The following is a 15,077-nucleotide window of genomic DNA, read 5'->3' on the forward strand; positions in this document are numbered from 1 at the left end:
TCCCACAAGTATTTGCATTTTAGTAAATAACTCGAGTATTAAAAGAATGAAGATATAATTGTGAAATGATAGGAAATTGAGTTTGTATTTTTTGCCAGATGGTCTTGCCTGGCTGGAACTTCCTCATGTCTTGCAACAGAAGCAGCTGTCTGTTTGATGGGCTGCCCCAGGGAAGAAGGGCTCAGCCGACTCTGTGCTTCTCTCCTCTTTTCAGACCTTAGGCAGTGCAGTCTCTAACTTTTGGATTCTACTTCCTAGTACAGGCTGCTGGAACATATCTTTTACATATGTGCCTATGGATGCAATTACAAGTGCCTCAGATTTTCAGAATGAACTATTGTGTCAGCTTTCCACATGCTTTGTATACAAAAGATCCAATGGATATACACAAAGCAGATTTTTATTTTCTTGCCACAGGGCAGCCTCTTAAAAATAACTTTTTCTTTCAAATCTGTTTCACTTATCTTTTTAAAGCTTTTCAGATTAGTCCCATATACATTACTCTCCTCCATCCCCACCTTTTTTTCCTTCAGTTGTGTGCCTTTCTAAGTTAAAAAAAAAAATTGGTATTCATCCAGCCCATATTAAAAAGACTTTCTTGGAGGTGGCTAGGTGGCACAGTGAATAGAGCAGTAGCCCTGGAGTCAGGAAGACCTGAGTTCAAATCTGGCCTCAGACACTTAACACAAAAAACTAGCCGTGTGACCTTGGGCAAGTCAACCCCAATTGCCCTACCTTCCACCTTCCCCCCTCTAAAAAGCAAAAACAAAAAAAACCACTTTCTTACAGAACAACAATATTCTGTTACCTTTACATAACACATTTTTTTCAACCACGTAATTTCCAGTTCTTTGATACCACAAGAACTGCTGCTGTAAGTGTGTGTGTGTGTGTGTGTGTTAGACCTTCAGAAGTCTTTTACTTCCTTGGAGCATGTGCCTAGTATTATATTAGCAAGTTTGTACACTTTAGTGATTTTTTTAAAACTATAATTAGAAATTATTTTCCAGAATTTGGAACAGTTCACAGTTCTACCACCAGTGGCCATAATGAACCTGTCATCCCACAGTTCCCCCAACAATTTCCCATCTTCATTTTTTGCCGTCTTTGCCAATCAGATGGGTGGAAGATGAAGCCTCAGAGTTGTTTTAATTTGTACTTGTCTTATTAATGATTTGAAGCATTACTTCATATGGCTGTTAATAGTTGCTTTTCTTCTTTAGACATATCCTTTGCTCATTTACACTAATTAATTTTAAATGAGTAGTTTTAAAATTATCTCTAAATGCCTCCTAGTAACAATTTTTAGAACTCATTTAACTAGATAATATTTGGATGACTTATAAACTCACTAAGGGCATGAACCAAGCATTAATTTGACCTTGTTTCTCCTCCTGTCCCTGGAATAGTTCTTTTATTCACAGTAAATACTCAATATTTGTTGGATTTCATTGAATTTTGAACTTAAAATCCCTAAATGTTTTAGGATAAGTTTCTTTTTTTACTTACGAAAATATGCCAATAAAATATATATTGGAAAATATCTAATCTCTTCGCATCAATCATTTTAACATTTTCTCAGAATTTTTTTGAAGCCTCTTTTTATAGTTTATGTCTGTTATGTAATTGCTGTGTGGGTGCTTTTAAAGTCACATTATGATTCTTATTTAAAGCCTTTTTCATTTTATTTATGAAATACTTAGAAAAATAGTGTTCATTTAAAACATTTTTTGTGGTTTTAAGAATGCATATTTTTAAAATCTTTCTAAATAGTTTATAACCAACTTTTCATATTCAATATTATTTTGGATTTCATTTTATTTAGTGGATTAAATTTAAAGATTTCTCTGTATCTCTGTTTCTTAATATTTAATCTCCTTTTATTTAGGAATTGCATGACCTGTACCACCTACCTCATGATAGACCTTACTTCAAAAGAGCTAATTCATATCACTTTCCAGATGAACCATATAAAGATGGGTATATAAGGAATCCACATAGTCATCTAAATCCACTAGGAGCAGAGTCTGGTATGGTAAGTTAATTTATGGAAATACAATGATTATTAAAATTTTAATGATTGTCTTTTTTTAAGATCATTAATGAAATGATAGCATCCTGTCAATATCTGAAACAAATCAACCTTTATAATATTTTCTATTCATAAACTCTATCACTGTATCAGCTAGCAGTAATATACAAGCCCCAAAAGATATTTTTTTTAAAAAGACAGTTTTCTCAGTCACATTTGCTATTATTTGAATTCTTATCTATGCCGTGCTGTTTTCTGAGATGGATATAGGAGAAATCATAAATCTGTGACGTAACCCTAGAATATTTTTTGCTGAATGAGGACAGCCTCAAGAGATGTTATGATTTAAAAGTCTCTTCTGTCATATGGTTTTTCCATAGCACTTTTCATCTGGACCATATACTGGAGCACTTGATTATTTTCTGCCCAATATTATGCTCATCATTTCGTGCATGTATCATAAGGGCACTGTAACCCTTTCCAGGGCAGTGTCTTGTATGTTGTAGTCAACAAAGTACTCGTGCATACAGTAGGTAATTGGTAATTTCTTATTGATTGTTAACTGTGATATATTCCATGCTTTGGAGGGGATTTTGAAGAAAAGAGACTGATTCATTTTCAGTTTCACTTCTCAAGGGAGCATGTATATATAAAAGCAAGTTTTGTAAAGATAAACTCCTTTGTGGTATCTATACATCCTCTAAAATAAATCATTAAATATTAGCATCATCATAAAGTAGAGTACCATGTATGCTTATACTAAAAGGGATCTAGAGGGGCGGCCAGGTAGCACAGCAAGTAAGAGCACCGGCTCCAGTGTTGAGAAGACCTGGAGATCTAATCCCGGGCTCAGACACTTAGCACCCAGAAACACCTGGCCGTGTAACCTTGAGCAAATTACTTAACCCCAATTGCTTAGGGGCGGCCAGGTGGCTCAGCGAGTAAGAGTACCGGCTCCAGTGTTGGGATCAACCTGGAAATCGAATCCCAGGCTCAGACACTCAGCACCACACCCAGAAATAACTGGCCGTGTAACCTTGAACAAGTTACTTAACCCCGATTGTTTAAAAATTAAAAAAAAAAAAATTTAAAAGGGATCTAGAATGTTGACAGTGTTGAATTTTAAATAGTAACACCAGCACATATGTAGGGTTTTTTTGATGGGAGCTATACAGAGCAAAGTATATATCCTTTTCCCTATAGCTGCTTATAGTCTCAACAAAGCAGCACAGGCATATTCTCTTTTATTTCTATAGTTCCTTTACCCTCCAGAAATATTTAATTTCAATGTTTAAATTCAATCTGGCTTTGCATTTCATTCCATGCCAGATATAAAATTAACTTTGAATATATTTGTGTTACCAGAAATTAATCAGAAGTGAAAAAAATAATACAGAGTCCTTGGGGCCATAATGAACTTTACCCTGTTCAGAAAATTCAATTATAATTTTAGTAGCTGTTCTTGATTTTGATTACCAGCATTTTCATATGCATGAAATGCGGTTAGCAGGGTATCAGGACAGTTATCTAGGAATTCACATACTTTAGAAGCAATGAAGATGGTTAAAGTAATAGTGAGTAGGAAGAAAAAAATCTTTGGTATTTCTTATAAAATATCCAAGTGTCAAAATGTTTAAGTTCAGTAAACTATAAATGGCATGCTCCAGATGAATTCACAGAGCAAATGATCCTTTTTTTTTAAAATAGATTATAAATATAGAGAAAGATGAAACATTATTCAGTACCTTTTATGAGGCAAATATGGTATTGATTTTTAACACTAGGTAGAGACAAGACTAAAAGAAATCAGTAGGCCAGTTTCACAAAAGATTCTAAGTACAAAATACTAAATATAACATTTTAACCAATAGTTTATGGAAGTACATTATGAAAATTTTTCACCATAATCAAGCAAGGTTTATGGCAGTCATGGAACTGAGACTAGCAACATAATCAAATAAACCCCCCCCCAAAAAAAAACATATAATTATTACAATGCAGAAAAAGCCTTAATAAAAATAATACAAGTACAACCTTCATTCATGATTGTTTTTTAAAAAAACAAAGTAATAAGATTAGATACAGAGACTTTTTTCCTTAACATATAAAAAGCAGAAATTAAGAGCCAACATAGTATGCAACCCAGAAGTATTGGGAGCATTCCAACTAAACACATGTACAAAGCAAGAATGCAGACTTTCACCCCATATTTTTTTTTACAAAGTATTGGAAATCATATATTTGCTGTAAGACAAGAAAACATATCAAAGTACTTAACCCTAGAAAAAAGTTACTTGCAGATAACATGATAATATAAATAGCAAATCCACAACCAAAACATTCATGGAGACAGTAAGTTCTGCAAATTCTCAAAGTACAAGAGTAACATGCAAAAATACCTGCATTCTTTTTTACTAGTTAAAAAAGAGAGGAAATAATTAAAAACATTCCCACTTACAATTAAAACATAAAGTATTTGAGAATTAGCTTTCCTAGACATAAGTGAGACTTTTGTATAAGAATAAGTATAAACTATAATGACCGAAATAAAGACGTGCATAACTACATGAACAGTCAGTATTCATAAATGAGTATTAATCATTTAATAAAAATGACAATATTTCAAAAATTAATTTAGAACTTTAATGCATCATGTGAATACATGAAGAATCTGATTTTGTCAGTGTGATGAATTCCTTGTGTGGAAACTTCACCAGTGCTGATAGCAACCCATATATAATTTAGTAGGCAAAAGACCTAAAGAGTTACTTGCAACACACAGTAGTGATTTACCCAAGGGTCACAAGACAGCTAAATGTTAGAGACAGAATTGTGTGTTTCTAAGCTCAACACCCAACATTTAATATAATACCACTCAAATTCTTTATAGAACCAGATGAATAATAATGATTTTTTTTAATATGGGTCATCAAGAGAGACACTGAAGAGAAAAGCTGATGAAGGGTGGTCTTTTACTCCCTGACTTTAAAACTTACATAAGCAATCATCATCACCATCTGGTACTGGCCAAAAAAAAAAAAACAGACAGACAAAAAGAAAAATAAATTGGTGGAGCAGAATAGCTCCATGATGCATCCCAAAGTATATGCAATATTGGTGCCTGATTAACCTATAGAAAATGAAAACTGGGGGAAGCATTCATTACTTAGTTGGCAGTGTGATTAGAAAGAAATTGAGATACACATCTTATAGTATTTGAATGGCAGTTGGATTGGAGACTTAAAAAGAACTATAACTCAGATGGAAAGGAAGAGTTGGAATTGTAAAAGATGGATGAACTTTTTTTTCTGTTCAAGCAATAGAAGGGATTTTTAGGAACAAGGTAGATGTTCTTGACTACATTAAAATTTAAGATTCTGTACAACAAAAAAGTTAGAAAAATAGATTGGAAAACACTACATGTGATGGGTAAAAAGTTAACATTGAGAATATGGAAGGAATTGTTAAGAAAAAAGGTCACTCACAACAGTGATTCTTCTTTCACAAAATGACTAATGTGGAAATAGTTTTAATATGATTTGTATATGTATATAGCCTGTGTCAGATTGATTGGTGTCTTGAGGTGGAGAGAGTGAAGGGAGGGAAGGAGAAATATTTGGAACTCAAAATCTTATAAATATGAATGTTAAAACTATCTTTACCTGTAACTTGAAAAAATAAAATACTATTAGGTGGGGGGAAATGTTTAAAAAAGGGAATGAAAGAAAATCTGGGAAGATCTTTTTGAAATACAATGTAATACAAAGAAAAAAAAGCAGACCTATCAGAATGGTGTGCACACTAACTAGGACCATATAAGAGGAGAAATTAACAAAAAGGACAAAGAATTTTGATGAGAGATGGGGGGAGGAAGAAGGGAGGAAGAGGAGAAGGCTGACAAAAAATGTCATGATATTACAATGAAATTAATTGTTAATTATTAATAAGTTAATTGAAATGTAGATGGTTACTGAGTGCATTTAAATTTATAAAACGTAATTTTAAAATATATATGGAAATATATTTTACATGGCTTGACATATAAGATGGGTATATTGCTTGCCTTCGTGTGTAGAAAAGAGAATTTGGAACTCAAAATCAAAAGTAAAGTAAAAAATATAATTGCCAAAGGTGATAACCAACAGCATCTTTGAGAAGAAAACAATTTCTGAGTAGCATGTCAAACACAAAATGTCCAAATTTGAAAAAAAGAGTTTAGGCAACAGAATGTAGGTTTAGAGATGGAAGGGACCTTTAAGTTTCAACTAGACTGACTTCATTTTACACATGAGAAACCTGCCCAAGGCAGAGGGGCTGGGAGTCAGTGGTTCAGTGGAGAAATACTGGACTTATTGTTACAGGGCTTGGCGTTGAGTAACTCTGCTTCCTCGAGTAAGTGGTTTCTTCCTTTCTTTCTTTCGACATTTAATTTTTATTTTTTCTCACCTACATGTAAACAAACATTTTTGTCATACATTTTAAAAAATTTTTGAGTTCCCTCCTTCTTCTCCCCTCCCTAAGAAGGCAAGGAATTTGATATAGATTACATGTGTAGTATAGATACATGTGCAGTCATCATGTGAGCAAGTGATTTCAACTCTTGACTTGAGTCTCCTTGTCTATAAAGTAGGTGAGGGTAGAATTGGATGAGACCATGTTGTCTCTTTCTTATTAATTTGTCTAAATGTCTAAAATGTCTAGAAATGCGCTGCAGCTCGTCTTGGACATCATGACTTTCAGTTTGAAGATGGTACTTTACGTAGTGGTGCTGAAGATGGCATTTTGTCCTTTTTTTCCTTTTTTCTGCACAGATTTCCCTAGTTCAGGGTGTGTATTGTTATCATCATTACATGCAGGATCGGATAGATGACAGCGGTTGGGGCTGTGCTTATCGGTCTCTACAAACTGTTTGCTCTTGGTTCAGACATCAAGGATACACCGACAGGTCCATTCCCACCCACCAGGAGATTCAGCAGGTACAGAGCCCCTGGTTTCAAATTGTACATTTCAGGTACCCTGAGGACCCTGGCATTAATTCATACCACTTCCTCGTGGTAGATACTCATTTCTCTTTTGAAGAAATCTAATCCTTGATAACCTTTTCAGAATGAAGAATAGAAATTAGAAGAGGAAGAAAAGGAAACAAGTGCCCTAAATTTTAAGCATAGAGGCAGTTGAGTGGTGCAGTGGGTAGACTGGTAGAGGTGAAGTCAGAAAAACCTGAGTTCAGATCTAATATTAGACACTTCCCATCTATGCAACCCCACACAAGTCACATAAACTTCTGTCTCCTTCAGTTTTCTCATCCGTAAAATGGGGGTGATAATAGTACTTAACCTCCCAAGGGAGTTTTGAAGATAAAATGAATGAAAATTTCTGAAATGCTGTGTAAACCTTTAAGTGTTACAGAAATTCTAGCTACTATTTTAATATGTGATTATTTTTTCTATCTGATGCAATAAAGGCTCTTGTTGATGTGGGAGACAAACCAGCATCATTTGTAGGGTCACGACAGTGGATTGGTTCTATCGAGGTACAGCTAGTTCTGAACCATTTGATGGGGATAACTTCAAAAATACTGTTTGTCAGGTAAGGACGCTGCATTGATTATTCAATAATGGTGGTATTTTTTCTAAAGGACAGTGTATGAGCTACAATTTATCTTAAATCTGTAGAAAGATTAAATTTTTGTTTCCTTTTCCCTGCCCCTTTTTTTGTTTTTCGTTTTTTTTCTGAATCTCTTTTCTCTATGATTAATCCTTCCTATTTCCTTTTGATTAGGTTTTATGGGATTTTGTGCTTATGAGAAATACGATTGTCTTTTTGGCCTACGTTTGGGAGAAGTTGGGAAAATGTTAACCCAGAGTGGAGTGATAAGAGAATTTGGCATCTTTTTAGAACTAGATTCACTAAAAAATCTTAAAAGGGAAAATATTCATCACTGATCTATGACTCATTCTATTATGTAAATATATATTTAGTTGCTGCTCATTTTGTTAAAATATTCATAAATACTTTTATAATGTAGCTAAAATATATTGATAATAAAAATATTTGTGTTATTATTTGATATAATAGCATTTTTTAAAAATGTATACTTATAAATGTCATATTATTACTGCACATCATTCCATTAGATTCTTTGACCATGGTGGCAGCTTCTGGTGGTGATATTAAATATCTTGATTTTAGTATTCCATAAATCCTCATATTCCAATTTTACTGTGTTTGCTACTTAGACTGGCCAAGATGACTCATGCAGATAAATAAGTAATAGCATTCCTAATGATTCGAATGTGAAAATTCTTTGAAGTACCACTGTGTTAAAATATAGGAAAGTTCTTTGTCACATTGCCCTCCCCTGTGTCATTTTGTGATGTTAGAGGATCTTATAAGGTCATCTTCACTTTACAGTTTATAATGCATTACTGCATTATTGTCAAATTCTATTATTGTTCCACTGCTTAACCTTTAATCCTATCTGTGGAATTTATCCCTCCTTGTAAACATTATGTTTTCACAGAAACTGTTAAACATTTTAAGATGGCTTATAGCTAAAGTTAAAAAACAAAGGTTATATCCTCATCAATCTTAAATACCAAATGTCTCCCCTTCAAAAGAACATGCCTTGTGTTACCAAAAGAAAATCTATCCATGGTTCAAAATGGGGACCTCAAAAGCAGGGATGTGAGTCCCATGGGCCCATAAGCAAAGGTCTCAAATCTCATTCATAAAAATCTTGGTCTGTTGCATATACTTGAAGAAGAGAATCCAGAGTTTCTTTTCTTTTCATCAACACATGCCATCAGGAATTTTTAATTATATAAATATTTTAAATACTTCTTTGCTAAGCAGATAAACTCAATCTCTACCACTCTCAAGATGAGCTAGAATTCTCATAATCCATCATGGCTATTTCAAGATTCAACCTCATGGGAAGAGAAATAGAAAGTTATTTGCTGACGCTGACTTGTAAATTGATCCTTGACTAGCTAGCACCAGCCTGTATCCTCTCCCAAATATCACTCTTTCACTAGAATGTTATGTATTAGGTGGATAGAGTATTTTCACATCTGTATTTATACTGCCCTAGAATTTCTCCCTTGTCCTTTATTTGATGAAAGGCAGCATGGTGCAGTGGAAAACATTCTGGATGTGTAGTCAGAGTACCTGGGTTAGATTTCAGGCCCTGCCCATTATGATTGCCCTCTGGCTCATCACTTAACTACTCTGACTGAGCCTTTCGGTGATGCCATAAACTCTACTTTCTGTGACTGTTCTCACTTAGAACTAAAAAGTATTACTTCAGATGATGTTTTTCTTAGATGTTAACCATAGCTTCTTCCAAATAGCTTATAGATTTGCCAACTTGATTTTTTTTTTCACAAATCAATTATTAAAACATTGTTCTTTAATGCTTATTATCCAAATAAGAAATCTCATGCAAAACTGTCTCTTTCCTAGCCAAGGGTCTGAATTAGCTTCTCAGGGAAGGGAACTTGCCAGTCATTTCCAGAGTGAAGGAACTCCAGTCATGATCGGTAAGGTGTTTAGGGATTGTGGGGTGTTTGTGTCAGTATTAAGCATATTAATCTAACATAAAGGTACATGATTATTCTCCATAAAACTTTTTTTTGAGGGCAACACTTTCTTATGGTAGTTACATGAAAATTCTCACCAGAGTTTCTGACTGCTTAGACTCTATCTCTGGTAGTGAATAAACTTGTAAGTATCACTGTTCACAAATTAGATTGCAGAGACTAGGACAGCTTAAAGGAGATAACATCCCACTGTTTGGTAGCAGAGGGCTTCAGTGAGTTCAAGTCATTTGTATGAGCTGGTGGTCAAAATAGCTAATGTTCTGTTGGGCAAGTCATAGTTCCCAGAACAAGGGAAGTGATTGTTCTGCTCTCCTCTGCCCTGGCCAAAGCCTGTCTGAAGTGCTATCCTCAGTTCTCAATATCCCATCTTAGTATAGACAAACTGTTCAATTGTTCAACAAGCTTTTATTAAGTGCTTACACACAGGGATACAAGTACAGGAATTTACATTCTAATGGGGAAGACAGCATACTTACATGTATATAAGGACCTACAGAATAAATATAAAGTGAATAAATACAAAGTAGTTAAACATAATGTAGTTTAGGAGGGAGGGCCAAGTGGTAGAGGGATCAGAAAAGGCTTCCTGTAGAAGGTGGTACTTGAACTGCATCTTGATGGAGACAAGGATGATGTGAGGATGACGGAGTGTATTCCAAGCACAGGGGATAGCCAGTACCAAGGCATGAAGATAGGAGATGATGTGTTGGGTGTGAGTACCAGAGTGGAGGATAGTCTGTAGCCAGAGTGCAGGAGAGGGAGAAATATTCAGAGAAGCTGGAAAGACAGACTGGCTACTGTTGTGGGGCTATTGGGTTGTGAAGGGCTTTAAAAGCTAACTGAGGAAATGACACATTCCCACTGGAGCTGACTGAATAGGGGACTGATGCAGCCAGATCTGTGTTTGAGGAAAATCATTTGGGTAATGGCATCACAAGAGACCTCTAGCAGGGAGATCAGGCAGGAAACTGTCACAGTAATTTAGACATGAGATGATGCAAGTCTAACTAACACCCACCTACCCACACAATATTATTAAATGCCTAAGTTATCATGCTAGATCCTGAGGACACCAAGACAAACACAAAACAATCCCTGCCTTCATGGAGCTTACATTCTATTGGAGTGTGGAGAAGAGGGAGGAGGCTTATGTGTATAAATAACTATAATATGCTAATTTGAGGAAGGAGAGAACATGGGGAAATCTTGGACATTGTGATACCTGAGACGAATCTTGAAGGCAAATCAGAATCCATTCCCGATACAGGAATGTAAACACAACTTTTAGTAACCCATATTGAGCGGCATCAGCCTTGGTATATAGAATGTTGAACTTGAACCCAGAGAGCACTGTTTCACATCCTACCTAACATTTTTACTAGAGGTTAGACTGAGCAGATCACCTAACACCTCCATTTATTAGTTTTTTCATTTATAAAATGGAAACTGACATAGAAATGTACATATTGTTAGATGCCCAGCTGGAAATATACAGTTCCCTCATATCATGGAAAAATACATTCAAAGTCATACAAGTACACAAAAATATACATAAATATATGTGCATGCATGTCTATGTACATACATATTCACACACACACACACACACACACATATGAATGAGTGAATAACTGTTTGTTAAGTATTCACCATCTCCCAAGCCCTGTGCTAAGACTTTGGGCCTGCAAATATAAGCAAGCAAGATCCCTGTCCTCAAGGAATTTATTTACATTTTTCTTTCTTTCTTCATTTCTTCCTTTCTTTCTTTACTAAATTTATTTGTATCTTTATTATTCTAATAGGGAAAGATAACACCTATAAGGGAATGAGAATTGGGAGGGGGAGTGTAGATGTGTTGAATGGGTTCATATTAGAGTTGGAAAGGATAGTATTTTGGTAGTGAAGCAGATAAGTGGTTATTTAATTCAACCATAGGATCCTCATAGGCCAGTAAATTCCCAAAACTTTCTTACCCAACATTCAGAGTGGAAAGCAAGATAATCCTCTACCATCCATTCATACTTTCACTGTTTCAACTAGTAAAATAGCCTCTTTCCTATAATTGCTGTATGGAGCAGAGAGAAAAGAAATGCAAAGAAATGTCAGTGTGAAAAATAATTGCAATTAAAAAGATACACAGAGAAGACCAAAGGGGAAATGAGAGCTGTCTTTAAATATTTAAGATGTTACATAGCATTAGACTTGTTCTGTGATAGTTCAGAAGGCAAAACTATAAAACAAGAGATGAACGTTATAAGGAGATACATTTTAGCTAAACCTAAGAAAGGACCACCGAGCTCTCCGAGCCATTCAGTGTGGGACAGGCGGCATTATAGTAGACCGACACACATTCAAAATTCAAAAATTAGTTTTATATAAAAAATTAAGTTAAAAAACAAATTTAGGCATTTATGAACAATTTCTTGGGTTGTGATACATTCAGGCAGGGTCTTGACTATTTGTCAGAAAGGTTGCGGAAGCTTTCTGAGCTAGTTGTGGGTGGGGCAAGATGACCTAAGACCCATTCAACATCTAAATTCTTTGTGTTAACAAAAATAATTAAAGATAGACATAGAAGAATATCGTTAGCTCTGAATTTTAAAAAATAAATCATTTCTAAGTTTGCCTCCCTATGTTTCTGTAGTCTGAATTGTAGATTCTGTGCTTTAAAGTACTCTGGATAACTCAGAAAACAAAGCACACATGAATGTAAAGTGCAAGATTTGTTTTTTAGTTTATTTCAAATCCTATGTTTCCTTTTCTACAGGTGGAGGGGTCTTGGCTCATACGATACTAGGAGTGGCATGGAATGAGATGACAGGGCAGGTAAAATACCTGATTCTAGATCCTCACTACACAGGCCCAGAGGACCTGCAAGTCATCTTGGAAAAGGTAGGTATTGTAAATGAAAGCAATTTCTAAAGCATCCCAAGTCAGATGGCCAGGGCGCAGCCTCCTCCTCACTAAAAGGCACAGCAAAGCACGTGCTGTCACTTGTGGTCAGTACAACTGTACCACTTTGTTTCAAGGGGAGAGTCTGTTTGAGGTTGGGGAGCTGGGTATTAGGGAATGATAGTAAAGGAGAAAATAACTTAAAACATTTTTCAAAATTAAGTAGAAATTCAGTATCTATTTAGAAGTAAATTTAATCTTACAGATAATCAAGAGCCAGAAAACAAGTTATTTAAGAAAAACTGGGCTTTAAAAGTTGATGATGTTTCTGCTGTTGATGTTATTGCTGGGAATGACCAGCTTCAAAAATTTGTTTTATATAAAAAATTAAGTTAAAAAACAAATTTAGGCATTTATGAACAATTTCTTGGGTTGTGATAGATAAGATTGGCAAGGTACTAAATTCTACCCTTTAAAAATTTTGAAGATTAAAACAGCTAGAATTTTTCAGGAATATGCCCCAATCAGGTCTTGCCCCAATGACAACATTCATTTATTGAATGTATCAACTTTAGGGCTTATCCATCTGTATTCTATACCCGACACAGACAATATAGACAGACAACAGATCAGGCCCAGAACTGAACAGGAAAGAGGAATGCAGGCAGGGTTGGCTTTGGCAAACTGCCAAGCTCCCTTATGACCCTAAGACTTGATTTCCCTTGAAAGCAAAGGCCCATCTTTTTGGTACCAGCAGTCAAGTCAGCTGGTGTTGCTTTATGGCCACAGATGTGGAATAAAACAGCCTCTGAAGAACTAAGAATTAGCATGCTGCAGATATTACAGGATTAAGAGCCGGAGGCTGCTGGATCTCAGTGTTCCTCCCCCAGTCTCTTACTCATTTCAGTTCCTTTGGTGGCCAGAGCCTCTCCAAAGAAGTGCTTGTATAGTAATCTTGTGCCTATACTAAGGAGGTAAGAAGGAAGCACACATGAGCCTTACTTCTCAAAAAAATCATGCAGTCAAGGAAATCTTTAGTGGTGGCTGGAAATGGCAGTAGGGTGGTGCTGTGTCCAGATAGAATAATGGTGTGGCAGTTTTCCAGAATGGGGTGATACGGCACCTCCAACATTTGGCTTCCCAGCTTTTCTTTTTTTGTATAGGCCAAGTCCCATCGCTGCTGGGTCAGAGATGTGCCCTTCTTTTCAGGGATCCCAGGATGGTGATTGTTAGAGAACAGGATGTTATCTTCTACCTTCACATCCAGATCCATTCTTTGGGATCTTTGAGTGCAGAGTGGTGAAGGGGAAAAGAAGAAATGAGCATATGAAACTGGAATGTACCCTGATTTACCCAGAGCTAACTTAATGGGAAGGCCCTGTTTATGTCATATGCTATGGGGTTGTCTGGGTACTGTGAGTACTTGGGAGGGTATGATGAGGGAAAAGACATGATTTAAGAAAACAGCATGATTTAAGAGGGGAAGAAAAATGCAGAGGACAAATGAAATATACTAAACTATTCACAACTAAAACATGTAAAAAATACCAAGGATGCACCAACCTAGGCCACCTGTTGCATGGGACCTTTAGGAAAGGACTGTTCTAGATTATATTAATAGTGAATAACAGGGGTGGCTAGGTGGCACAGCAAGTAGAACACTGGCCCTGGAGTCAGGAGAACCTGAGTTCAAATCCGGCCTCAGACACTTAACACTTAGTAGCCATGTGACCTTGGGCAAGTCACTTAACCCCACCCTGCCTTCCCCCCTCCAAAAATAAAAAAATTAGTGAATAACATTTAGCATCTCTCTAGTGGCTTTACAGTGTTATCAGTGCTTTGAACATACGGCCTCATTTTGTTCTGTGAAGAGCCTTATGGGGGTCAGAGCAATTATTTGTTCATGGTCACACGGCCAAGTGGCAAAGCGTGATCTCAAAATGACATGTTGTTCTGGTCCAGTGGATCTACAAGACCATTTTTTTTCCTCTTTATGTGGACTTTTCTGAGTCCATGATGCATGGCAGTCAACCCAAGAAGAAGAGATCATGGCACTCATGTTTTTGCAGTCAGCCACCAGGATTCCTGCATAGATTGACAATACCCAAAAAAGGCTTACACACCTAGAATATAAGCCCTTTAAACTATTTGGCAAACATAAAGATAAGCTATGTTGGAAAAAAGATGATTAAATTTTGTTGTAGGGTTAAAGATAAATATTTAAAATCTATCTTGCCTTGTGTAGAAAGAGGATTTTAATTTAATTTCTGCAAAAAAAACTGTCAACTTTAGTTTTAAGGTTAAAATGTCTATTAGAGTAAGGAATGAGAGATCATTACTCACTTTCAGTTTTACACTTAATATCCACCTAGCATGTAAAGAGGGTTCTGGGTGCAGGCTTGTCCCCACACATGCTCTGTGGGATGACCACTGTTACAAGTGAAAGACCAGAACCTACTGTACTACCCAGCTAGAATGAGGGGTTTTATTCCTGAACAAAATATTTTAACTGAATAAAAAATAATGAATATTAACTAGTAAGAGACTTTTTT

At 35.8% G+C, this 15,077-nt stretch overlaps 1 protein-coding gene across 3 annotated transcripts in view; it reads left to right on the forward strand.

The window, feature by feature from the left end:
• UFSP2 (UFM1 specific peptidase 2) overlaps nucleotides 1-15,077 on the forward strand; it is a 31,511-nt gene that overhangs the window by 13,816 nt on the left and 2,618 nt on the right. For 2 of the 3 annotated variants that reach the window (XM_069095840.1, XM_069095832.1), the window contains exons 7-11: nucleotides 1,889-2,035; nucleotides 6,844-7,008; nucleotides 7,497-7,621; nucleotides 9,497-9,573; nucleotides 12,401-12,525. In XM_069095840.1, the coding sequence (XP_068951941.1) occupies nucleotides 1,889-2,035; nucleotides 6,844-7,008; nucleotides 7,497-7,621; nucleotides 9,497-9,573; nucleotides 12,401-12,525 (639 nt within the window). Of the gene's footprint in view, nucleotides 1-1,888; nucleotides 2,036-6,843; nucleotides 7,009-7,496; nucleotides 7,622-7,813; nucleotides 8,088-9,496; nucleotides 9,574-12,400; nucleotides 12,526-15,077 lie in introns of those variants that run through there. The other variant, XM_069095849.1, reaches the window with a different exon arrangement.

This window comes from Petaurus breviceps, unplaced genomic scaffold (genome assembly GCF_028583685.1).
Source record: "Petaurus breviceps papuanus isolate PSGF00001 unplaced genomic scaffold, PetGlider_PUasm1.0 126, whole genome shotgun sequence".
NCBI classification, from domain to species: domain Eukaryota; kingdom Metazoa; phylum Chordata; class Mammalia; order Diprotodontia; family Petauridae; genus Petaurus; species Petaurus breviceps.